The sequence below is a fragment of the Eleutherodactylus coqui genome, chromosome 10 (assembly GCF_035609145.1).
Source record: "Eleutherodactylus coqui strain aEleCoq1 chromosome 10, aEleCoq1.hap1, whole genome shotgun sequence".
NCBI lineage: Eukaryota > Metazoa > Chordata > Amphibia > Anura > Eleutherodactylidae > Eleutherodactylus > Eleutherodactylus coqui.
In genome coordinates, this window is record NC_089846.1 from 59904797 (window position 1) to 59931986 (window position 27190).

At 47.7% G+C, this 27190-nt stretch overlaps 1 protein-coding gene across 1 annotated transcript in view; it reads left to right on the forward strand.

Annotated features, from left to right (window-relative positions):
• Nucleotides 1-27190, forward strand: part of LOC136580506 (cytochrome P450 2C8-like) — a 68496-nt gene that overhangs the window by 37160 nt on the left and 4146 nt on the right. Inside the window, exons 5-7 of the mRNA XM_066581111.1 lie at nucleotides 1399-1575; nucleotides 7565-7706; nucleotides 25710-25897. Of these exons, the coding sequence (XP_066437208.1) occupies nucleotides 1399-1575; nucleotides 7565-7706; nucleotides 25710-25897 (507 nt within the window). The remainder of the gene's footprint in view (nucleotides 1-1398; nucleotides 1576-7564; nucleotides 7707-25709; nucleotides 25898-27190) is intronic.

The following is a 27190-nucleotide window of genomic DNA, read 5'->3' on the forward strand; positions in this document are numbered from 1 at the left end:
GCACCCAACAGCAACAAGTCTGTGACAGCACCCCCACCTCTGCAAGAAGTCTATGTGACAGCACCCAACAGCAACAAGTCTATGTGACAGCACCACCACCTCCGCAAGAAGTCTATGTGACAGCACCCAACAGCAACAAGTCTATGTGACAGCACCACCACCTACGCAAGAAGTCTATGTGACAGCACCCAACATCAACAAGTCTATGCGACAGCACCCCCACCTCCGCAAGAAGTCTATGTGACAGCACCCAACAGCGACAAAAAAATGTGACAGCACCACCACCACCACCTCCGCAAGAAGTCTATGTGACAGCACCCAACAGCGACAAAAAAAAAGTGGGACAACCCCTTTAAACCCTTTGTAGTTTGACCCTGCAGTCATATATCCCTCTATCTGTCCTCATCTTTTTGTCAACATACATTTTTTAGCTTACCAAGAATTGGGGAACTAATGGAAGGGAGAATGACTGCAAGAGCTGATTACACAAATCTCTAAACATGAAGACACAGAAGTCTGCATAAAAGAGGTAGACACAAAATGGTAGGGGATTATTTTCATCAAGACATTCTGCAGACTTCCTTCACTATGTTAAGGTCAACTTACCCTTTATAATCACTGAAATGTTGAAGCACTGTAATGACCCATTGTGCCACTGACTGATTCAACTTTGAGGTACTCCTGAGGACTGCACTTAGCAGTTCCTTGGTTTTCACCCTTGAATTCTTTTTTAAGGGGTCCAGTCATTGCTGCAACGGCCCAGAGGAGATTTCCCCAACAGTTGCCTTGGTATATTGGCAGCTGGCACAGACAGATCAAAAGCACTATAACAATGTACTGGAGGGACAGGCAGAGATGTCATTATTATAACAGGCCGAATTCAGGACAAAAGGATACCATTCAAATTGGAGATACAGTTAGAAGCAGTAAGAGCAGGTGGCAATCAGGCAAATCAGAATCAAAGAACAGACTGAGGTCTTGACAGGCAGAATTCAGAAAAGCTGGGTACACAGGCATAGGTCAAAAACAAGAGTCAAGCAAGAACTAATACACCTTTCACATAACCTAATAGAACCTATAGATCAAGCACCCTCCAGTGGAAGAGGGTGCCTTAAAATCACATAGGAAACAACAGGATTTGTCGTGGACAAAAAAGTTGGGTGCACTAGCCCTTTAAGAGGCATGCACACTACAGTAGACACAATCAGCAGGGCGGACAGTAAGATGTCTATTGCATAGAAGAGGTCTAAGATGCCATTGGCTGTGACTGGCAGGAGGGGGAGGCAAGATGAATCACCAGTCACAGCCAGTGGCCATAACAGAATGTAAATTTGACACTCAACCAACAGAAAAATATTAATGCTATGTTTTATTATTGTTTTTTTTTTTTTTAATTAGCTTCTTAACATATTCCCAACAATTATGCCTTACATTCCTGGCCCTCACCAGAGAATCTTCAAAATTACAAATAGCGTGAAAGAATTTATTAAGGAAATGGTGAACACTCACCGAGCCACCCTGGATGAGAACTGCCCTCGTGACTTCATTGATTGCTTCCTCATGAGATTGGAAGAGGTGGGTTTCTAGATGATCAAAATTGGAAAAAAAAACACTTTTGGGGAAACACATTTAGAGGGTTCCCATAGCAACCCAAATTCAACTATCTTTGAGAATAAAACATTGGACATAATAATTCTATAGGTTGTCACAGGAAGCATTGCACTTTCTCGTCCGTATCATTGGGGGCCACAGCCAGACCATGGGATATAGCCACTGCCATTAGGAGTCGACACTAAGCACAAGTGTTAGCTCCTCCCATTGGCTATATGCCCCCTGCAGGCACTCAGAGGGGGTCGGGGTTCCTTCCGGCTAGCGGTGTTCCCCACCACAATTCACGACCCGTCCGCGGCTGTGGACGGCCGCCCTACCACGTGCGGGTGGCTGCGGCTAAACTGGCAAGTCGCGCGGCCTGGCCGCGATTCATGGCAACGGTCCACAAGAGCGTTGGGCAGGTGTGGAGGAAGTCGGCGCCCCGGGGGGCGGGGCACCATACTCGCCCACCTTCTGCGCTGCACAACGTACTTCCGGCGACGCGGCCAGGCTTCCGGGGCAGGCCACGCCCCCTCCGGTTGCGCAGGAGTTTTAAAAAGGGGCGGCCCGGCAAGAAGATGGCCGCTCCTGTCACTCATGCAGCAGTACCCCCTCCGGGATCTGCTGCGCTAGGGAGCTGCCCTCAGCGCGTTACAGCACCGTTTCAGAGCTCAGCACTCTGTATTGTCTCAACAGGTGGAACTCCTCAAGCGCAGCCCTCACGCCAGCAGCATCGGGTGCCAGCGTCAGTGTCCAGAAAACCACCGCATACCAACAGCACTGAGAGGCTCCAGCTGGGCGAGGACAGCCTCGAACAGCTGCAGGACCGGGTAAGCCCTGCCGAGGCAGCACTTCCCCGTGGTTCCCTCCCTCCCCCCTGCAGGTACTCGCTTGCAGCAGTACGAGGAGACCCCTTCCCCTTGGGGCCCCATTGTCTTGTGATTACGCCATGTCTGACCCTAGACCAGAGGGTTCACGTCAGGCTATGGGGAGGGCCAAATTTTATGCGTGTGCTTTGTGCAACGCTAAATTTCCATGCGGTCAGGCAGAATCCCGCTGTGCAAAGTGTGTTCCGGCTCGGTCAGCTCCAGGGACCCCGGTGCCCCCCGCCGCCCCTGTACAGCAGGCGGCCGTGCCTGAATGTGCTAGGTCCCTTGCCGCGGTGGTCTCAGGCCTAGCCAGTTCGTCAGCGGCAATTCTACGCCACCTAGAGTCTGGTTCTGAGGCATCCTCCCCGGAACGTTCTCGGGGAAGATCACATAAAAGACGGAGATCCCTTAGTAGCGAGGACACCTCCCGCAGGTCCCATCACGCCAGAAAATCATCCAGGTCCTCCAGGTCCCACCGGTCCAGGGACTCGTATCGCGGATCCCAGGGGTCTGTAGAATCCATCCGGACTTACCACCGGTCTAGGCACTGCTCGCGGTCCCAGTATTCGGCAAGACCGGCCTGATCCCACCCGGACCCTGCCCGGGCCTCTTGCTCCTCAGCCTCCCAGAGTGCTGCCCAGGCACAGCAGCCGCAGTCATCGGCAGAAGGTAGTAGTGGTTCAGAGGAGGACGAACGATCGGGGGTCTCATCCCTCTCCGATTTGGATGATGAGCAAGTGTCCCGACTGGCCACCTTAATGGACAGTCTGGTGGTAGCTGTTAGAGAAACTCTCCAGGTGTCAGAGGAGCCTACGCAGGCACCCCTGGTGACAGTTTCCTTCAAGCAGCAGAAACTACCGCGGCAGGTGTTCCCTGACCGCCAGGACTTCGCAGACGTCATAGAAAAGGAATGGCAAAGCCCGGACAAATGGTTTAGGCACCCAGGGAAATCCTGGGAGGTCACATATCCCTTTCCAGAAAACCTCGTAAAGAAATGGTCGGCACTGCCAGTAGTGGATCCGCCTGTGTCGCGGCTGACAAGAGGCACAGCGTTACCGGAAGTGAAAGTCGCGACATTAACAAACCCACAAGAAAGGAAGCTGGACACGCCAGCAAAATCGGCTTTTCAGTCAGCAGGCTCGGCTCTACGGCCCATTTTCGCTTCCGCCTGGGTAAGCAAGGCTTCCGTGGCTTGGGCAAAACAGCTCCGTAAAGACATCCTGGCGGGCGCTCCACCCAGCGAGCTGTTGGAGGCCACAGATAACATCATACAAGCAGGCAAATTCGTTTGTGCGGCAGGATTGGACGCAGCAAAATTTGTGGCCCGAGCATCCGCCGCATCAGTCGCCACACGACGAACCCTCTGGTTAAAAGGGTGGTCGGCGAATGCAGCGTCAAAGATGGTGCTCACGAAACTTCCCTTTGAGGGTAACCGACTCTTCGGGGCCAAATTGGATGACATAATTAAGGGCGCTACAGGTGGGAGGAGTACTTCCCTGCCGCAGGTCCCTACGAGGAGAGAAAAGGCACCGTCTAAGAAAAAAACCCTTTTTTCGATCTTCCCACCGTTTCACATCCCGGTCTGCAACAGGTCAGTGGTCCCAGCCTAGAAGGACCTGAGCAGACCAGGGAAAGGGCCACTCCTTTAAGTCAAGGCCAACCTGGCGGTCCCATGCAGGAGCGGCCAGGGGTTCAGGCACAAAAAGGTCAGCATGAGTTACTGCCCCCACCCATTGTCAGCAGGGTGGGGGGCAGGCTCTCCCAGTTCCAGGAGATATGGTGGAGCCACGTCTCCGATGCCTGGGTGCGGGAGATCGTTTCCGTCGGGTACGCAATCGAATTCGCGTCTCGACCTCGGGATTTCTTCCTCAGGTCCAGGGTGCCGGCGGCTCCAGAGGGAGCGGCAAAATTCCAGCTGGCAATGGAGAACCTGCTGGCACAAGAGGTAGTGAAGCCAGTACCAACAGAACAGAGAAGACAAGGTTTTTATTCAAACCTCTTCCTAGTCCCCAAAAAGGATGGCAGGGTCAGGCCAGTATTAGACCTGAGACGACTAAACCAGCATGTCAGGACAAGACACTTTCGGATGGAGTCCCTCAGATCCGTGATAGCATCCATGGAACCGGGGGAGTTCCTGTCCTCAGTGGACATCAGGGATGCGTACCTACACATCCCGGTCCGAGAGTCGCATTAGAAATTCCTGCGCTTCGAGGCCCAAGGGAAACATTATCAATTTACGGCCCTGCCATTTGGACTCTCGACGTCACCAAGAGTATTCACGAAAGTCCTGGCGGCAGTAATGGCGCTCCTCCACGCAAGAGGCATAGTAGCCATTCCATATTTAGACGACATCTTGATAAAGGCGCCATCGCAAGACAGCAACCTCGAGATCCTGCTCATCACCATGCAGACGCTGGAGGAATTTGGATGGATGATAAATCACAGCAAGTCCTGCTTAGCCCCGACACAACATCTGGAGTTTCTGGGGATGGTGTTCGATACCAGAAAGCACCAGATTCAACTACCCCAATCGAAGGGAGAAACGCTCCTCAGCAGCATAAGGTCCCTGATGCGTGGGAGACCAGTGACCATCAGACAGTGCATGAAGGTATTGGGTCAGATGGTAGCAGCATTCCATTCAAGGGCCTTCCAACACCTGATCCTGTCACACTGGAACAGATCCCTAATGACCCTGGATCATCGAATTCAAGTGACTTCTCGGGTCCAGGACACCCTAAGATGGTGGCTGAGTCCCAGGAGGATTCAGGCAGGTTGTTCACTAGCCCCAAAGCACTGGGTGATACTAACCACGGACGCCAGCCGTTCCGGCTGGGACGGGACACTGGGGAGTCAGTCGACACAAGGACATTGGTCGCAGAGTGAGGCAAAACTCCCGATCAACGCCTTGGAACTACGAGCCATACGCCTAGCGCTCCAGCACTTCAAACCAAGCCTCAAGGGAAAGGATGTACGAGTTCAAACAGACAACGCTACAGCGGTAGCTTATATCAACCATCAAGCAGGCACGCAGAGAGCAAGGGTGATGGACGAGGTGGCCGGAATACTCAGCTGGGCAGAGACCCACCTGCGGTCCATCTCGGCAGTATATATCCCAGGTGTGGACAACTGGGTGGCAGACTTCCTCAGCCGGGAGACAGTGGATCCCGGAGAGTGGGAGCTACATCCAGACGTCTTTCAGGCAATTTGTCAGAAGTGGGGCACCCCAGACATGGATTTGATGGCATCCAGGATGAACTACAAGGTTCCTCCATTTGTGGCATGGTCTTGAGACCAGCAGGCAGTAGCAGCGGACGCACTAGCCATTCCATGGGTAGACTTCAGACTTCCCTACGTGTTTCCCCCCCCTCCCCCTCATTCCGAGGGTATTGGGAAAAATCAAGAGGGAAGGGCGGCCAGTAATTCTGGTAGCACCAGACTGGCCGAGGAGGAGCTGGTACGCAAACATCATGGAGCTTCTGGCCGACGTAGCATGGCAACTACCAGAGCGAGAAGATCTGCTGTCCCAAGCACCCCTCTTCCACCCGAATTCCAGGCCGTTTAACGGCGTGGCTATTGAGACCGAAGTATTAAGAAGAAAAGGGTTCCCGGAAGGGGTGATCCAAACAATGATACAGGCCAGGAAGCCGGCATCATCTAGAATTTACTATTGGGTCTGGAGACGGTTTTTTGGCTGGTGCGAGGACCGGCACATCCAGCCCATGCAATTTTCACTGGCGGATATTCTGGTGTTTTTGCAGTCAGGGCTCGAGGCGGGGCTGAAGCTGGGCTCACTAAAGGGTCAGGTCTCAGCCTTTGCAGTACTTTTTCAGAGGCCGATTGCGAGCAGGCTGGCGGTACAGACGTTCCTCCAGGGGGGCGCCCATGCATCACCGCCATTCAGGCCGCCCACTCAGACGTGGGACCTCAATCTTGTATTAGAGGTGATGCTAGCGCATCCCTTCGAACCACTTAGAGAGGTCCCCCTGCGACTCCTGTCATGGAAGGTGGTGTTTTTAGTAGCAATCACCTCAATTCGAAGGGTTTCCGAGTTGGCTGCCCTGTCAGTAGAACCGCCCTTCATGACGTTCCACCAGGACAAAGTGGTCCTAAGACCGGTCCCGGAATTCCTTCCGAACGTGGTCTCACCTTTTAATGAGGACATCGTCCTACCATCCTTTTGTCCAACACCGGTACATGCAAGGGAAAGAGCGCTGCACCGTCTGGACCTGGTGAGGGCCTTACGAATATACGTAACGAGAACCAGAGATTTTCAGCGAACGGAGACACTGTTCATGGTTCCGGAGGGGCCCCGAAAAGGATCAGCAGCCTCTATGGTGACCATTTCAAAGTGGATAAGAACACTGGTGACAGAGGCATACCGCGCCAAGGGGCGCTCGCCGCCGTTCCAGATTACGGCCCACTCCACTAGGGCGGTGGGGGCCTCCTGGGCAGTTCGTCACGGGGCCTCAGCATTACAGGTATGCAAGGCAGCACATGTTCTCAAAATGTTATAAAGTCCATATGTCTGCATCATCAGATGTCCTTTGACTGCTCTGGGCCATTTTTGTAAATAGCCCACCCCATGCTTTTCTTTTCGGGACTGCTTTTGGATGTCCCATGGTCTGGCTGTGGCCCCCAATGATACGGACAAGAAACGGATATTTTTGGTATAACTTACCATAAAATCTCTTTCTCGTCGCGTTCATTGCTGGAACGGTGGCTGGAACTTTCTGTTCTTCAGTCACAGATGGCGTAATATTAGTCCAGAACATTATATGTTTGGTGTGTATAAGAAATGTATTGTTTTGTGCTCGTACTCCCACTGACTGCTCCTACTGCTTGCATACAGACTGATTAGCTGAGTGCCTGCAGGGGGATATAACCGGTGGGAGGAGCTAACACTTGTGCTTAGTGTCGCCTCCTAGTGGCAGTGGCTATAACCCATGGTCTGGCTGTGTCCCCCAATGAACGCGACGAGAAAGAGATTTTATGGTAAGTTATACCAAAAATATCCGTTTCAATTTCCTCATATTACATCTACATCGGGTGTATCGGGCTTTGCCAATTTCTGATAATCAAAATTATGATAAATTGTATTTTTTTAGGAAAAAAAGAACCCAAACACAGAATTTCATGAGGAAAATCTAGAGGGGGCTGTATTAGACTTGTTCTTCGCAGGAACAGAGACCACAAGTTTGACACTGCAATATGGTTTTATTATACTCTTGAAATATCCAGAAGTACAAGGTAATCAGTTTGATATATTTTCAGAGAGGTTGTCTCGTAACATAATTACTTTTTAAAATTAGATCCAAATGACTTAAAACAATAAAACAACTGGTATGACTTGTCCTCGGCCCAGGTGATCCTTCATTGCAGCCCTGCGATCCTCCTGGTCTGTGTTGACAGAAGAAGTCAGATAACCAATGCCTGCCAATCAGAGGCCACAGTGTCACTGATCCAAACTCCTGGCATCATGGCACCTAGAATGTCAGCACTGATGCCAGAAGAATGGATGGTGATGATTGGCTGTATTGGTCACATAACTTCCACTATCACCACAAACCAGGAGGATCGCAGGGCTGTAGAGCTGAATTGCCGGGGCTAAGGATGAGTAGAACCATTTTTTTATCTTTTTAAATCACTTGGATCTAGTTTTAAAAAAAGTAATCTTGTAACCGGACAACTCATTTGACTATTACTTTCTTAAGTTTGTTTATGACGCATCATGTTCTCCTCACAGGGCTGTAGCTATAGGGGTGTAGAACTAGCTTTTGCACATGGACCCTGGTGCCTGGGGTGGTTCAAATTCCAAGAATTTATATAATATAAAAATAGCACATGGTAAGTAGGGGTCCCTGTTAGATATTTTGCACTTGGAATTGGGATATTCAAGTTATACTTCTGTCTTCTAATATCAACCAATGTCATCATCCCCTGTTTTGCCACCTATAAGGCTCCATCTTCCTATAAACATGAAATGCAAGACTCGGTTCCCCATCACAACAAGAGATCATGTGATCAATTTCAAAAGATTCCTTATTCATGTAGGTCTCATTTTAAATTCAGTGAGAGCTGAAAAATAAAAAAAATAAAACCATAGGAAATTTAATAGCACCATCAAACCCACAAAATAGACAAATAAAAATGAAAAATAGAGAGAAAAAACAATGAAAAGCAATATAGAGTCCTTTGTCCGTAATATTAATCCTATAAATAGTGCAGGTGGCTACAAATGTCAAAAGAAAAAATGTAACTGTTATATCATATAGTACACAAAAAGAATACAATAAAAATAGGGGAAGAAATAATTCATATCAAACAAAAAATGACATGCAGCAGTAAAAATATAATATACATGCTAGAATGCTCGTGCGGCATCAGTTACGTTGGTAGAACAACAAATAGTTTAAACCTTAGAATAAATCAACATAGATATAATGTAAAAAAGGGATATATGAAACACAGTTTATCAAGACATTTTGCAGAAAACCACAAAAAAAATTGCAAAGGATTAAAATTAATTCCATTTGAAGCAATTAAACAAAACTCTATAGCGTCTCTCAGAAAAAAAGAAATGTATTGGATATATTGATTAAATACACTAACACCAAACGGCTTAAATGAAGTTTTAGAAAAAATATAAAAAAATTTAAAAAATATATAAAGATTTTCAACCACAGTAATTATACTTTAAAATAAAATATGCACAAAAAAGTCATAAATTAAGATAAATGTTTTGAGAGTAATTTTAGATATGTGTGTGTGTGTATATATATATATATATATATATATATATTTTAATTATCTGATTAAGATATTTTGAATAGAGATGAGCGAACGTACTCGTAATGAGTACTTACGCACCCGAGTACCGCCATTTTCGAGTACTTCAGTACTCGGGCGTAAAGATTCGGGGGGCGCCGGGGGGCGGGGAGAGGCGCGGCGGTGCGGGGGGTAGCAGCGGGGAACAGGGGGGAGCCCTCTCTCTCTCCCTCTCCCCCCCACTCCCCACTGCTACCCCCTGTGCCGCCACGGCGCCCCCCGAATCTTTACGCGCGAGTACCGCTGTACTCGAAAATGGCGGTGCTCGGGTGCGTAAGTACTCGTAACGAGTACGTTCGCTCATCTCTAATTTTGAATTCTATTGTATTTATATATAATTTATTGGAAGGTTTTAAACAACATTTTTAAGATTTGATATGTATAAATTAGAGATGAGCGAGCACCAAAATGCTCAGGTGCTCGTTACTCAAGACGAACTATTCGCGATGCTCGAGGGTTCGTTTCAAGTAACGAACCCTATTGAAGTCAATGGGCGACCCGAGCATTTTTGTATATCGCCGATGCTCGCTAAGGTTTTCATTTGTGAAAATCTGGGCAATTCAAGAAAGTGATGGGAACGACACAGAAACGGATAGGGCAGGCGAGGGGCTACATGTTGGGCTGCATCTCAAGTTCCCAGGTCCCACTATTAAGCTACAATAGCGGCAAGAGTGCCCCCCCCCTCCCAACAATTTTTACTTCTGAAAAACCCTCATTAGCAAGGCATACCTTAGCTAAGCCCCACACTACCTCCAACAAAGCACAATCACTGCCTGCATGACACTCCGCTGCCACTTCTCCTGGGTTACATGCTGCCCAACCCCCCCGCACGACCCAGTGTCCACAGCGCACACCAAAGTGTCCCTGCACAGCCTTCAGCTGCCCTCATGCCACACGCTGGCCTCATAGCCACACCACCCTCATGTCTATTTATAAGTGCATCTGCCATGAGGAGGAACCGCAGGCACACACTGCAGAGGGTTGGCACGGCCAGGCAGTGACCCTCTTTAAAAGGGGCGGGGCGATAGCCCATAATGCTGTACAGAAGCAATGAGAAATCCAATCCTGTGCCACCTCCATCAGGAGCTGCACATGTGGGCATAGCAATGGGGAACCCATATGCCACACACTATTCATTCTGTCAAGGTGTCTGCATGCCCCAGTCAGACCGGGGTTTTTTATAAATAGTCACAGGCAGGTACAACTCCGCAATGGGAATTCCGTGTGCACCCACAGCATGGGTGGCTCCCTGGAACCCACCGACTGTACATAAATGTATCCCATTGCAGTGCCCTGGACAGCAGAGCTAATGTCAGATTAAATGCAGGTGGGCTTCGGCCCACACTGCATGCCCCAGTCACACTGGGGTTTTTTATAAGTAGACACAGGCAGGTACAACTCCCTATTGTGAAGTCCCTGTGGACCCACAGCATGGGTGGCTCCCTGGAACCCACCGGCGATACATAAATAAATCCCATTGCAGTGCCCAGCACAGCTGAGGTAACGTCAGGTTTAATGCAGGTGGGCTTCGGCCCACACTGCATGCCCCAGTCAGACTGGGGTTCTTTAGAAGTGGACACATGCAGTTACAACTCCGTGTGGACCGACAGCATGGGTGGGTCCCAGGAAGCCACCGGCGGTACATAAATATATCCCATTGCAGTGCCCTGCAAAGCAAAGCTAACGTCAGATTACATGCAGGTTGGCTTCGGCCCACACTGCATGCCCCAACCTGACTGGGGTTTTTAATTCATAGACACAGGCAAGTACAACTCCCTATTGGGAAGTCCGTGTGGACCCACAGCATGGGTGGCTCCCTGGAACCCACCGGCGGTACATATATAAATCCCATTGCAGTGCCCAGCACAGCTGAGGTAACGTCAGGTTTAATGCAGGTGGGCTTCGGCCCACACTGCATGCCCCAGTCAGACTGGGGTTCTTTAGAAGTGGACACATGCAGTTACAACTCCGTGTGTACCGACAGCATGGGTGGGTCCCAGGAAGCCACCGGCGGTACATAAATATATCCCATTGCAGTGCCCAGCACAGCTGAGGTAACGTCCGATTAAATGCAGGTGGTCTTCGGCCCACACTGCATGCCCCAGTCTGACCGGTGTTTTTAATACATAGACACTGGCAGGTACAAATCCCTAATGTGAAGTCCCTGTGGACCCACAGCATGGGTGGCTCCCTGGAACCCATCGGCGGTACATAAATGTATCCCATTGCAGTGCCCTGCTCAGCAGAGCTAATGTCACATACAATACAGGTGTGCTTCGGTCCACAGTGCATGCCCCAGTCAGACTGGTAATATGTACCTTAACAGTAACCGCGTTGGTGGGAATGTGGTGGCGACTGCGGACCTAGTAGCGCTGTTTTATTTAGTTGGTTTTCGGAATGTGGCCAGGATTAAGTGGGCCGTGGCGGGGGGATGGTGGGGGGGCTCTCTTGTTGTGTCGGTAAAGGTGAAATTCTTGGACTGCCACCAGACGGACCAATGCAAAGGTATTTGCCAAGAATGTTTTCATTGTTGGAGGAGGAGGGGGATGTTTTTGAGGCACTACGTGTCCGTGGTTATATGCACCCTAACAGTAACCGTGTTGGTGGGAAATGGCCTCGCCACCATCATGTCTTTGGGAAGCCTCCGTTTCCACACCCCAGTGACATAGCATTAGCATCGGTATAGGCAGAGCTCAGAAATAGTAACATTTTAGCGGTAGCATTAGGGACAGGCCCCAGTAACATATCACTAGCAGCATTATAGGGGGAGCACAGTATTAGTTCCATTTCAGTAGTAGTAGCAGTCAAGATAGGCCACAGTAACATTCCCGTTGCAGCAGTTTAGGGAGATTACAGTCTCTTTCACATTTCAGTAGTTGCAGTATAGACAAGGCCCCAGTTACATTTACGTAGCAAAAGTGTAGGCCAACCCCACACACCTTGCTGTAGCATGAGTGCAGGCGAAACCCATGAAAATTACTAGGATTACACTGTAGGTGAGGGCCCAAAAAAATTGGTGTACCAACAGTACTAATGTACCTCAGAAAAATTGCCCATGCCCAACCAAGAGGGCAGGTGAAACCCATTAATCGCTTTGGTTAATGTGGCTTAATTTGTAACTAGGCCTGTAGGCAGCCCAGTTAAAATAAAGATCGGTTCAGGTGCAAGTTTCAACGCTTTAATGAGAATTGAAACGTATAAACATTGTTTACAAAAGTAATATGACTGAGCCTTGTGGGCCTAAGAAAAATTGCCCGTTCAGCGTGATTACGTGAGGTTTCAGGAGGAGGAGCAGGAGGAGGAGGATGAATATAATACACAGATTGATGAAGCTAAAAGATCCCCGTTTTTGATGGTGATAGAGAACGATGCTTCCATCCGTGGGTGCAGCCTACGTATTGTTTAGGTACCGCTGCTGTCCGCTGGTGGAGAAGAGAAGTATGGGGAAATCCAGGCTTTGTTCATCTTTATGAGTGTAAGCCTGTCGGCACTGTCGGTTGACAGGCGTGTACGCTTATCCGTGATGATTCCCCCAGCTGCACTAAACACCCTCTCTGACAAGACGCTAGCCGCAGGACAAGCAAGCACCTCCAGGGCATACAGCGCGAGTTCAGGCCACGTGTCCAGCTTCGACACCCAGTAGTTGTAGGGGGCAGAGGCGTCACGGAGGACGGTCGTGCGATCGGCTACGTACTCCCTCACCATCCTTTTACAGTGCTCCCGCCGACTCAGCCTTGACTGGGGAGCGGTGACACAGTCTTGCTGGGGAGCCATAAAGCTGTCAAAGACCTTGGAGAGTGTTCCCCTGCCTGTGCTGTACATGCTGCCTGATCTCCACGCCTCCCCTGCTACCTGGCCCTCGGAACTGCGCCTTCTGCCACTAGCGCTGTCGGATGGGAATTTTACCATCAGTTTGTCCGCCAGGGTCCTGTGGTATAGCATCACTCTTGAACCCCTTTCCTCTTCGGGAATGAGAGTGCAAAGGCTCTCCTTATACCGTGGGTCGAGCAGTGTGTACACCCAGTAATCCGTAGTGGCCAGAATGCGTGTAACGCGAGGGTCACGAGAAAGGCATCCTAACATGAAGTCAGCCATGTGTGCCAGGGTACCTGTACGCAACACATGGCTGTCCTCACTAGGAAGATCACTTTCAGGATCCTCCTCCTCCTCAGGCCATACACGCTAAAAGGATGACAGGCAAGCAGCATGGGTACCCTCAGCAGTGAGCCAAGCTGCCTCTTCCCCCTCCTCCTCATGCTCTTCCCCCTCCTCCTTCTCAACGAGCTGAGATATAGACATGAGGGTGCTCTGACTATCCAGCGACATACTGTCTTCCCCCGCCTCCGTTTCCAAGCGCAAAGCGTCTGCCTTTATGCTTTGCAGGGAACTTCTCAAGAGGCATAGCAGAGGAATGGTGACGCTAATGATTGCAGCATCCCCGCTCACCATCTGGGTAGACTGCTCAAAGTTTCAAAGGACCTGGAAGATGGCTGCCAACCAGGCCCACTCTTCTGTAAAGAATTGAGGAGGCTGACTCCCACTACGCCGCCCATGTTGGAGTTGGTATTCTACTATAGCTCTACGCTGCTCATAGAGCCTGGCCAACATGTGGAGCGTAGAGCTCCACCGTGTGGGCACGTCGCACACCAGTCGGTGCACTGGCAGATTAAACCGATGTTGCAGGGTGCGCAGGGTGGCAGCGTCCGTCTTGGACTTACGGAAATGTGCGCTGAGCCGGCGCACCTTTCCGAGCAGGTCTGACAAGCGTGGGTAGCTTTTCAGAAAGCGCTGAACAACCAAATTAAAGACGTGGGCCAGGCATGGCATGAGCGTTAGGCTGCCGAGCTGCTGAGCTGCCACCAGGTTACGGCCGTTGTCACACACGACCATGCCCAGTTGGAGGCTCAGCGGCGCAAGCCAGCGGTCGGTCTGCTCTGTCAGACCCTGCAGCAGTTCGTGGGCCGTGTCCCTCTTCTCTCCTAAGCTGAGTAGTTTCAGCACAGCCTGCTGACGCTTGCCCACCACTGTGCTGCCACGCCGCGCGACACCGACTGCTGGTGACGTGCTGCTGCTGACACATCTTGATTGCGAGACAGAGGTTGCATAGGAGGAGGAGGGTGGTTTAGTGGAGGAAGCGTACACCGCCGCAGATACCAGCACCGAGCTGGGGCCCGCAATTCTGGGGGTGGGTAGGACGTGAGCGGTCCCAGGCTCTGACTTGGTCCCAGGCTCCACTAAATTTACCCAATGTGCCGTCAGGGAGATATAGTGGCCCTGCCCGCCTGTGCTTGTCCACGTGTCCGTTGTTAAGTGGACCTTGGCAGTAACCGCGTTGGTGAGGGCGCGTACAATGTTGCGGGAGACGTGGTTGTGCAGGGCTGGCACGGCACATCGGGAAAAGTAGCGGCGACTGGGAACCGAGTAGCGCGGGGCCGCCACCGCCATCATGTTTTTGAAAGCCTCCGTTTCCACAAGCCTATACGGCAGCATCTCCAGGCTGATCAATTTGGCTATGTGCACATTTAACGCTTGAGCGTACGGGTGCGTGGCGGTGTACTTGCGCTCAAACAGTTGCGCCAGCGACGGCTGGACGCTGCGCTGAGAGACATTGCAGGATGGGGCCGAGGACAGCGGAGGTGAGGGTGTGGGTGCAGGCCGGGAGACGGTCGTGCCTGTGTCCTGAGAGGGGGGTTGGATCTCAGTGGCAGGTTGGGGCACAGGGGGAGAGGCAGTGGTGCAAACCGGAGGCGGTGAACGGCCTTTGTCCCACCTTGTGGAGTGCTTGGCCATCATATGCCTGCGCATGCTGGTGGTGGTAAGGCTGGTGGTGGCGGCTCCCCGGCTTATCTTGGCGCGACAAACCTTGCACATCACAGTTCGTCGGTCGTCTGCACTCTCAGTGAAAAACTGCCACACCTTTGAGCACGTCGGCCTCTGCAGGGTGGCATTGCGCAAGGGGGCGCTTTGGGAAACAGTTGGTGGATTATTCGGTCTCGCCCTGCCTCTACTCCTGGCCACCGCACTGCCTCTTCCAACCTGCCCTGCTGCTGCACTTGCCTCCCCCTCTGAAGACCTGTCCTCAGTAGGCTTAGCAAACCAGGTGGGGTCAGTCACCTCATCGTCCAGCTGCTCTTCCTCCGAATTCTCTGTGCGCTCCTCCCTCGGACTTACTGCAATTACTACTACCTGAGTGATAGACAACTGTGTCTCATCGTCATCGTCCTCCTCACCCACTGAAAGCTCTTGAGACAGTTGCCGGAAGTCCCCAGCCTCATCCCCCGGACCCCGGGAACTTTCCAAAGGTTGGGCATCGGTCACGACAAACTCCTCCGGTGGGAAAGGAACCATTGCTGCCCATTTTGGGCAGGGGCCCGAGAACAGTTCCTGGGAGTCTGCCTGCTCCTCAGAATGTGTCATTGTAATGGAGTGAGGAGGCTGGGAGGAAGGAGGAGCAGCAGCCAGAGGATTCAGAGTTGCAGCAGTGGATGGCGTACAAGTCTGGGTGGTCGATAGATTGCTGGATGCACTTTCTGCCATCCACGACAGGACCTGCTCACACTGCTCATTTTCTAATAAAGGTCTACCGCGTGGACCCATTAATTGTGAGATGAATCTGGGGACACCAGAAACATGCCTCTCTCCTAATCCCGCAGCAGTCGGCTGCGATACACCTGGATCAGGAGCTCGGCCTGTGCCCACACCCTGACTTGGGCCTCCGCGTCCTCGCCCGCGTCCACGTCCTCTAGGCCTACCCCTACCCCTCAGCATAGTGTATTACGAGTAGAGCAGAAACAGAACGCTGTAATTAAATGTGCTGCTTTTTGACCTGTGGTTGGAGGCTGACTTCGCTTACGGAACGCACAGCAGAGCCAGGAAACAATTTTGCGCACGACTGTAGTGAGACGTAGGTGCGTATCACTGAGCTAGTGGAATTCACAGCGCAGAAGCAGTCAAGTGGCCAAAGGGCAGTGGTAGGCCTTAAGTATTTTGCTTCACTTTTTTTAAATGGTGAGCTGAAACACCAGACAGATACTGTATGCAGCGTATATTATGTATACTGTTTGCCTCTGGCGCGATGACGGCGGTGATGTAACAGGCAGAGCAGAGCCAGGAAACAATTTTGCGCACGCCTGTAGTGAGACATAGGTGCGTATCACTGAGCTAGTGAAATTCACAGCGCAGAAGCAGTCAAGTGGCCAAAGGGCAGTGGTAGGCCTTAAGTATTTTGCTTCACTTTTTTTAAATGGTGAGCTGAAACACCAGACAGATACTGTATGCAGCGTATATTATGTATACTGTTTCCCTCTGGCGCTATGACGGCGGTGATGTAACGGGCACAGCAGAGCCAGGAAACAATTTTGCGCACGGCTGTAGTGAGACGTAGGTGCGTATGACTGAGCTAGTGGAATTCACAGCGCAGAAGCAGTCAAGTGGCCAAAGGGCAGTGGTAGGCCTTAAGTATTTTGCTTCATTTTTTTTAAATGGTGAGCTGAAACACCAGACAGATACTGTATGCAGCGTATATTATGTATACTGTTTCCCTCCGGCGCTATGACGGCGGTGATGTAACGGGCACAGCAGAGCTAGGAAACAATTTTGCGCACAGCTGTAGTGAGACGTAGGTGCGTATGACTGAGCTAGTGGAATTCACAGCGCAGAAGCAGTCAAGAGGCCAAAGGGCAGTGGTAGGCCTTAAGTATTTTGCTTCAATTTTTTTAAATGGTGAGCTGAAACACCAGACAGATACTGTATGCAGCGTATAGTATGAATACTGTTTCCCTCTGGCGCTATGACGGCGGTGATGTAATGGGCACAGCAGAGCCAGGAAACAATTTAATTTTGCGCATGGCTGTAGTAAGACGTAGGTGCGTATCACTGAGCTAGTGGAATTCACAGGGCAGAAGCAGTCAAGTGGCCAAAGGGCAGTTGTAGGCCTTAAGTATTTTGCTTCAATTTGCTTAAATGGTGAGCTGAAACACCAGACAGATACTGTATGCAGCGTATATTATGTATACTGTTTCCCTCTGGCGCGATGACGGCGGTGATGTAACGGGCACAGCAGAGCCAGGAAACAATTTTGCGCATGGCTGTAGTGAGACGTAGGTGCGTATGACTAAGCTAGTGGAATTCGCAGCGCAGAAGCAGTCAAGTGGCCAAAGGGCAGTGGTAGGCCTTAAGGATTTTGCTTCAATTTTTTTAAATGGTGAGCTGAAACACCAGACAGATACTGTATGCAGCGTATATTATGTGTACTGTTTCCCTCTGGCGCTATGACGGCGGTGATGTAACGGGCACAGCAGAGCCAGGAAACAATTTTGCGCACGGCTGTAGTGAGACGTAGGTGCGTATGACTGAGCTAGTGGAATTCACAGCGCAGAAGCAGTCAAGTGGCCAAAGGGCAGTGGTAGGCCTTAAAGGAGATGTCCCGCGCCGAAACGGGTTTTTTTTTTTTTTAAACCCCCCCCCCGTTCGGCGCGAGACAACCCCGATGCAGGGGTTAAAAAAACCACCCGCACAGCGCTTACCTGAATCCCGGCGGTCCGGCGTCTTCATACTCACCTGCTGAAGATGGCCGCCGGGATCCTCTGTCTTCATGGACCGCAGGGCTTCTGTGCGGTCCATTGCCGATTCCAGCCTCCTGATTGGCTGGAATCGGCACGTGACGGGGCGGAGCTACACGGAGCCCCATAGAGAAGAGGAGAAGACCCGGACTGCGCAAGCGCGGCTAATTTGGCCATCGGAGGGCGAAAATTAGTCGGCACCATGGAGACGAGGACGCCAGCAACGGAGCAGGTAAGTATAAAACTTTTTATAACTTCTGTATGGCTCATAATTAATGCACAATGTACATTACAAAGTGCATTATTATGGCCATGCAGAAGTGTATAGACCCACTTGCTGCCTCGGGACAACCCCTTTAAGTATTTTGCTTCAATTTTTTTAAATGGTGAGCTGAAACACCAGACAGATACTGTATGCAGCGTATATTATGTATACTGTTTCCCTCTGGCGCTATGACGGCGGTGATGTAATGGGCATAGCAGAGCCAGGAAACAATTTTGCGCAATCCTGCTGTAATGCTTAGCTGCATATTAATTATGACTACTACCCCCAGCAGACATGCAGTACACTGAAGACGGTCACAGGCAGCCCAAATATAGTATTTTTCCCCAATTTTTTTGAAAAAGCCCGCTGCCTATATAGACAGTATATCTCTTTCACCTTTCCCACTGTCCCTGCCTCACCAGTACTGCCCCTATACTCTGTACAATGACTACAGACTGAGGACGCAATGGTCTGCACGCCCGATATACAAAAAAAAAATAATAATTTTGCAACACTGCTAAAAGCAGCCTCAACAGTACTGCACACGCTCAGATGTGGCCCTAAGAAGGACCGTTGGGGTTCTTGAAGCCTAAAGTAACACCTAACGCTCTCCCTATAGCAGCAGCAGCATCAGCAGCACTTTCCCTGATCTCTGTCAGCATGCATCTGTGGCGAGCCGCGGGAGGGGCAGATTTTAATACTCGGGTGTCACCTGCTCTCCCCAGCCACTCACTGCAGGGGGGTGGTATAGGGCTGGAACGTCACAGGAGGAAGTTGTAATGCCTTCTATGTCTTTCTATTGGCCAGAAAAGCGCGCAAATGTCTCAGAGATGAAAGTGAAAGTAACTTGAACATCGTGTGATGCTCGTCTCGAGTAACGAGCATCTCGAACACCCTAATACTCGAACGAGCATCAAGCTCGGACGAGTACGCTCGCTCATCTCTAGTATAAATCTATAAAAAGACTTTTACTCGTAGTATAATATAGAGAGTGGAGCTCACGATATGTAGAGAAATCCAGTGTTAGTATTTTTCATACTTGGTCAATAAAGTTGAGTGAGAAATTGAGACGCATGTGTGTTGCAAGTTAAGTCAGGTGATGAAGCACGGGAGAGGGAAGGGAATCCCTCCCACATCAATCACTTCATGATTTCGAACGCAGGGATGCCGGGGTGCACCTCGTTGTGAGTAATCACAGTGTATGTATATATACATATGTAATATTTTAAGTTTATATTTAGCTTGACAAAGACACAAAAAGTGTGTTGAAATGCGTAGCGATAATAAAAGAGTTTCCTGTTTATGACGGCGCGGGTACATTTTATTGGAGTACATAGATAAGAGATAGATAGATATGAGATAGATAGATAGATAGATATGAGATCGATAGACAGATAGATAGATATGAGATCGATAGACAGATAGATAGATATGAGATAGATAGACAGACAGGAATTTTTTCAGGAAGCTTAAAAAATAAAGCAATACTCACCCAGTATGTACCGTCCGGGTCCATCCCACTGCTCTCCAGCACTCCTGCAGGCTTCCTGTGCACTTGTCAGTGCCGACAGAGTTTCTATGAATGCTCTGTGATTGGTGCATCAAGTGCTGGCTCTGATTAGCTGAACCAGAGCTCAAGAACAAATCAGAGCAATCTCTTGCTGGAGGCGGGTTTTCAATCCCTGTTACCAGCAATAGATGCTCTGTCAGAGCAGGAGTGCCGGAGAGCAGCGGGATGGACCTGAACGACGCCTGCTAGGTGAGTATTGCTTTTTTTTTGCTCACATAGCGTAGCATGGGCGTTTAGAGCTGTCTAAAACATGGTACCAAGTTGTTCTGCGTTTTCAGCAGCACTGAAAATGCTGCCCATTCATTTCAATGGGCGACGCACAGCATTTAAAAACGCCCAAAAGTAGAACATGCACCGCTCGAAAATCCCAGTGCTGAAAAGTGACACATTTGAGTGGCTGTGTGAGAGGTCGCATTGAAAACAATGGGAGCGTTGTACCACAATTAGCGCGGTGCTTAAAGGGAAAAAAAAGCTGGCCAAATATATAAAGGCAGGGACAGAGTTGTAAACAGAGATCTTTGCAGCAGATATGGCTCTACCTCATACAGATGCAATTATGGAGCTGTAAGCACTCTGTGCCATCATATACTGCCTGTGTTTGTAACACTTCTATGAAGAAATAACTCAAAATGTTACATAATAGAACCTGGAATGACATTATTTATTTATTTACACATTTTACATATGAATCAATAAGAAAGAAACCTTTACCTTTCCATATAAAATTTGAGGCACATGGACGCCTAAATATCTATGGGCACTGAATTATGTTGTATGGTTGTGATGGGAGACAGCAATTTCTTAAATTAACCCCTCAAGAACCGCTTCTTTTTTCATTTTCGTTTTTTCCTCGTCACTTGCAAAAAATCCTAAGGCCTCCTTCCCACGGATGGATTTCCGCCGCGTTGCCCGCAGCTATTAGGTTCTATTGAACCTAAAAGCTCAATGCTTGCTGTGCGGAATTCCATTGCGGAATTCCCCACCGTGAAATCACCCGACCTCACCCGCGGCATGCTCTATTTGCCGCGGTTGTACGCGCGGACGGCTTCCATTGCTTCCGTCACGCTATCTTCCGCTGTGGGCGGGGAAGCGTCATGCGGGACGGAAGACGCCGGATCCGGAGGTAAGTATTGGGGTCTCTGGGGGGCGCCGTGATGGGCTCCGCCGCGGCCGTGGGAAGCCGGCCTAACTTTTATTTATCCATTGACATAGCTGTCTGAAGGTTTGTTTTTTGTGGGATGAGTTATATTTTTCAACAGTACTATGTAATGTACCATATAATGTATTAATTTTTAAAATTTTCTAAGTGGAGTGAAAAAAGCTATTCTGTCATCTTTGGGTGAGTCTTGTTTTTACATTGTACATACTGCAGCAAAAATGACATAAAAATAACTTAATTTCGTGGGTCAGTACGATTATGACAATACCAAATTTTTTATTTTTTTTTGCTGTACTGCTTTTAAAAACAAAATTAAGTTATTTTCTGCTGACATCTTCTGACCGCCATAACTTTTTAATTTTTTCATCAACATAGTTGTGTGGGGGCCCCTTTTGTGGGACATTCTGTAGTTTCTATCAGTACCATTTTTGGGTACATATGACTTTTTGATCGTAGAAGCATAGAATAGTAGAGTTGGAAGGGATCTCCAGGGTCATCGGGTCCAACCACCAGCAGGATGCAGGATTCACTAAATAATCACAGACAGTTGTCTCTGTTGAAGGCTCTGTTTGAAGACTTTCATTGAAGGAGAACTCACCACTTCCCCGTGGCAACCTGTTGCCTTGTGCAAATGAGAATAGGGTGGATCCCTCTGCATTTTGACAGCCCCTTAGATATTTGTAGACAACTATTAAGTCTCCTCTCAGCCTTCTTTTTTGCAAGCAAAACATTCCCTGATCCTTTAACCGTTCCTCGTAAGACAAGATTTGCAGACTGCTCACCATCCCAGGAGCTCTTCTCTGAACTTCCTTCAGTTTGTCTATGTCTTTTTTTAAATTGGGGTGCCCAGAACTGGACACAGTATTCCAGATGAGGTCTGACTAAGAAGGAGTGGAGGGGGATAACTACCTCATGTGATCTAGATTCCATGCTTCTCTTAATTCCAGAATTGTGTTTGCCACTTTTGCTGCTGAATCACATTGTTGACTCATGTTCAGTCTATGATCTATTAGTATGCTCAAGTCTTTTTCACATGTGCTGCTGCTTAGCCCAATTCCTCCCATTCTGAATGTGCTTTTTTTCATTTTTCTTGCCCAGAAGTAGGACCTTGAATGTTTCCTTATTAAATACCAGTATGCTAGTCAACGTCCACAGTTCACACTTTTCTAGATCCTTTGAATCCTCTCTCTCTTCTCTAGTATCAACTGTCCCTCCTAGCTTTGTTTCATCAACAAACATGAGCAATTTTCCCTCAACTCCCTTCTAAAGATCATTTATAAAAATATGGAATAACAGTAGGGCATAGACAGAGCTTTTTGGTACCCACTTGACACATTCTTCCAATTGGATGAGCAGCCATTTATGACCACTTTTTGAGTATGATCATCACTCAGCCAGTTGTGAATCCACCTAACAGTTGCCTTGTAAATCCCATATTTGTTTATTTTTTCAATAAGGATGGTATGAGATACTTTGTGAAATCCTTTACTAAAGTCAAGATAAACTATATCTACCACATTTCCTTGACCAACCCAGTCAGTCGGGATTCTGTCATAGCAGGAAATTACATTAGTTTTGCATGAGTTGTTTATTACAAACCCATGCTGGCCCTGGTTAATTACATCATTCTCATCCAAGCACTTGCATATATGCTGTATAATAATTTGTTCACAGATTTTTACCAGTATAGAAGTCAAGCTCACAGATCTGTCCTATTCCAATTTTCTGTGATTTCTCTGGTTCTCCCTTAATTTTCAAAGATTACAGTGAGTGGTTCAGCATTTTTCCTCCACTGCTTCCTTTATTATCCTAGGATGTAATTCATCTGGACCTGGAGATTTGAATTCATTTAAGTTAGCTAAGTGTTCCCTCACCATCTTTCAGTTTATAGATAGCCTGCATTTTTTTATTCCTTAAATAGGACACAGAGAAGATCAGTTGATGTTACATCTACTTTCTAAGAGAAAACAGATGCAAAATCGGAATGTAAACGTTTGGTCTTCTCAAAATCATTTTTAACCTGGCTTTCTAAAATCCAACCTTGAGGTCTACGTTTTCTCATGTCTTGAGCCTCTTGTTAACCAAAATTCAAGGATAGCATGATCACTGCCTCCTAATGTCCCAGCTACCCGTACTTTCTCAACCATTTCCCCCCTGTTGGTAAGAATTAGGTCCAAGATAGCAGAAACCCTTGTTTTATCTTCTACTTTTTGCCAAGATAAAGTTGTCAGCACGATCGAATAAGAATTTGTTGGACCCATTACTTTTACCTGAGAGATTCCCAACAAATGTTTGGATAGTTAAAATCTCACATGATCACTATGTACTTTTTTGAGAGCTTGGCCATCTGATGTAGAAAAGGTTCATCCATATCTTCTGCTTGCCCAGGCAGCCTAAAGTAAATGCCTACAATCAAGTCCTATCTGTTGTTCTCTCCTTGTATTCTTACCCAAATAATTTCTACAGAACTATCATGCTCTGAAACTTGAATCTCTATTGAAATGTATGCTTTTCTAACATACCAGGCAATACCTTCTCCTCTTTTATTAGGTTTGTTTCTTATAGAAAATTTGCATCCTTCAAGCCTTGTTTTCCAATCATGTGTATCATGCAACCAAGTGTCCGTGATGCCCTATGACATCATATTTCTCTTCCTTTGATAGAACCTCTAATTCTCCTTGTTTGATTCCCATGCTCTGTGCATTTGTGTAGAAACATTTTAGTTTGTGATTAGTGTCTCTTGCTCCTCTACTCTTCTGCTGATATTTTTTGTCTTTGTTCTTTCTTTCCACTTCTAATAGCTAGGATTTCAAATGTATTAATTAGCTGTATATTTTTCCTGGCCTTTTACTTCCCTTCCCATATTGTTCTAGTTCAAAGCTCTCCTGATGTGTGCAGCAAGGTGCCTGATAAATTTACGCTTACCTGTCTTTGTAAGGTGCAACCCGTCTCTAGCAAGGAGACAATTATATAGGTAATTCACTCCATGGTCTAGAAATCCAAATCTTTGCTGACGGCACTATCAACGTAGCCAGTTGTTCACCTCTAGATTCCTGCTCCATCTCCTTATTCCATGGCCATCCACTGGGAGGATGGATGAGAAGACTACCTGTGCTCCTAGTTCCTTTACTTTCCTGCCGAGGTCTTCAAAGTCTCTGCAGATAGTTACAAGGTCATTTTCTTGCAGTGTCATTTGTCTCTACATGTATTAGTAGGAAGGGGTAGTTGTCTGTAGAACTGAAGAGCTTTGAAAGTCTTTCAGACACATTTTTGATTTGTGCACCTGGAAGACAGCACACCTTGCATGAGGTCTCTTCTTGTAAGTCTGTAAACATATAGCATACATTGCAGCTCACCATACTCACCCCTGCCATATTGTCAGTTGATGTCCACTTCTAAAAGTCAAGAATTCTAGTGATGATATATAACTTGCTAAGTTTAAAACTTTATTCACGTAATGGTGCGCAGTCTGATGATGTCTTCCAGGCAGCTAGAGTCTGCTAAACTAGGCAATGTTCCCACTCAGAGACTTTTCACTCTTCCCAGAATGCACCAGCCATATGCAAATTATCTTCCCGGAGCTCCAATGTCTACTCTGGTGATGTCCTCTGAGCAGCTAGATCTGGCTATACCCAGCAATCTTTCTGCTCACAACGACTTTTCACTTTTCCCAGGATGCACATGGAATATGCAAACTATCTTCCTGGAGCTGCAATCTCTGGTCATACACAGATTGAGGCTGTTGCTGGCATATGTTAGCTGTAAGAAACAGCCGGAAGCCACATTGTATGGAGTGGGACCGACTCCCAATTCCCTTCCATACAAACCTCAAATGCACAGGACGTAACTGTACATCTTGTTTCATTAAGGGGTTAAAGAGGTTGCACCTATCACTTCAATGGAGCTAAGCAGCACTACCACACACAACCCTATGGACAAGGGGGGGGGGGGGCACTATGTTTTTAAGAAAGTAGACAGGTTTTTCTAACCCTGTGCAACACCTCTCATCAGCTTTAATTAATGCATCATGAATGATCATACAAGGCTTATGCAATATACATCTAGGGATTCTCATGTCAGGTAGTGGTATTGTAAGTGCTAATGTGGAAACGGCTCAGTATACAGAGGAACAACAAACTTGGTAGGGTAGTGTGGAGAAGCAGCTGACTATATACATTGTGTCAGCCACTGGGACATATGCATTAGAGCAGGGGTCCCCAACTCCAGTCCTCGGGGACCACCAACAGGTCATGTTTTCAGGATCTCCTATAGTAAGAACACCTGTGGCAATGTCTGAGGCACTGACAATAATTACATCACCTGTGCAATACTGAGGAAATCCTGAAAACATGACCTGTTAGCGGTCCCTGAGGACTGGAGTTGGGGAACACTGCATTAGAGGGCCCCAGTTTCCACTGAGAGTAAGAGAGTAGAGTAGAGCTAGAGGTACCAAGCTATTGAAGAGAAGTAGTTAAAGACATTGTGGCAGAATAGTACTGGATTGGGCTGGCAAAATGGGATAATGCCTGAAGAATATGCCTGAGTGACATAACCTGAAGAATTGTGCTATCAGCAAGGGTCTAGTACCCAAGAAAGAATACTACCACCACCTCAGTTTTTAGACTCACCTGCCAAGTGTTGATCACCACCATTAAAGGAGATAACTTCACCAACCCAAGGTTAGTTATTTCCTTGCATGACTCCCTGTATCAGATGGAAAAGTCATCTTATATCACAGTTATATGCCATGTGCATCAGACCAAAGTATTTAACATCTACAATCATTAATATGGTTGTAACTACGCTGTGGCACAATTATTATATGATACTAGACTGAAAATTATGTCTTGTGTTATGTTTTAAATTTCAGAGAAGATCCACAAGGAAATTGATAACATAATAGGCAAAGATCGATGTCCATCAATAGAAGACAAGAGTAAAATGCCGTATACAGAAGCTGTAATCCATGAGATCCAGAGATTTGCTGATATCGTCCCTACAGGACTACCACATGCTGCCAGCAAGGACACAACCTTCAGAGGATTTCACATTCCAAAGGTACAGTATGATAGTTTTCTCAACTTCTTAATTCAGCTGTTTACATGTTCCTATTCTCTAAGCATTTAAGGGTGTGAACCTTTTTTTTTTTTTAATTCAATTTTCAGTTTTCCCTGCCCACTTTCAAAAAAATAATAACTCTTATTTTTCCATCAACATAGCTGTAGGAGGGCTTGTATTTTGCTGGACAATTTGTGTTTCCAATGGCACTAATTAATGTACCATATAATGTACTGAAAAACCTATAAGAATCTTTAAATATAGTAAAATGGGAAAAAAGCAATTTTGCAACTTTTAAAAAGTAAAGTATTTTAATTTTTTTTACTGCTGCCAAATATCTAAGGCAGGGGTGTCAAACTTATTTTTACCGAGGGCCACATCAGGCTTATGGTGACCTTCAAAGGGCCGATTGTAAGACAGTACAGTAAGGGCTCGTTCACACAAACGTATTTGCGTACATAATATGCAGTGAATAGAAGCCATTGATTTCAATGAGTTCATTCACATGATGTATATTTTCACACAGCATGACCTATTTTGTTGCGTACTACGTACCCCGATAGGCCATTGAAGTGAATGGGTTGCGCAAATACGTGGTGAATGCGCAGGAAACCTTCAGTAGGCCCATCTGTGTTCTTTTTTGCGTGCCCAAATATGCAGGCATAAGCGATTTTCGAATGCACTAATGCGCAGCGTATTTGTGTGATCAAAATACGATTATGCCCGTGTGAACCAGCCCTAATAGTGACCCCCACAGTGGATACATCAAACAACCAATCAGGTTGCTGGAATTGCTGAATAGGGCAGAAGTGCTGTGGAAAATGCTAATATGCCAGAGGGGAGCTGCGGCACCCCAGCTGGTAATTGCTTTAGTGGTAAGTGGCATCGGCACTCTGCGGGCCACATAAAATGAGGCAGCGGGCTAGATACGGCCCGCGGGCCTTGTGTTTGACACATGTGATCTAAGGGAAGCAAAGTGAAAAAACACAATTTTGCCATCTTTGGGCGGGTATTGTTTTTATGGCGTACATGCTGTGGCAAAAATGACTTTATGACATGGGTCAGTACGATTACAACAATGACAAATGTATTTACTATTTTTTGCTGTAGTGCTTTTCAGAAATGTCTCACAAGAAATTATTTTCTATTGGCATCTTCTGATTGCCATAATTTTTTATCTTTCCATAGATGCAATTGTAGGAGGGCTGTGGTTTCTATTGGTACTATTTTGGAGTAAATACAAGTTTTTGATTGCTCTTTTAAAAACATTTCCTGGAGACGAGGTGAACAAAT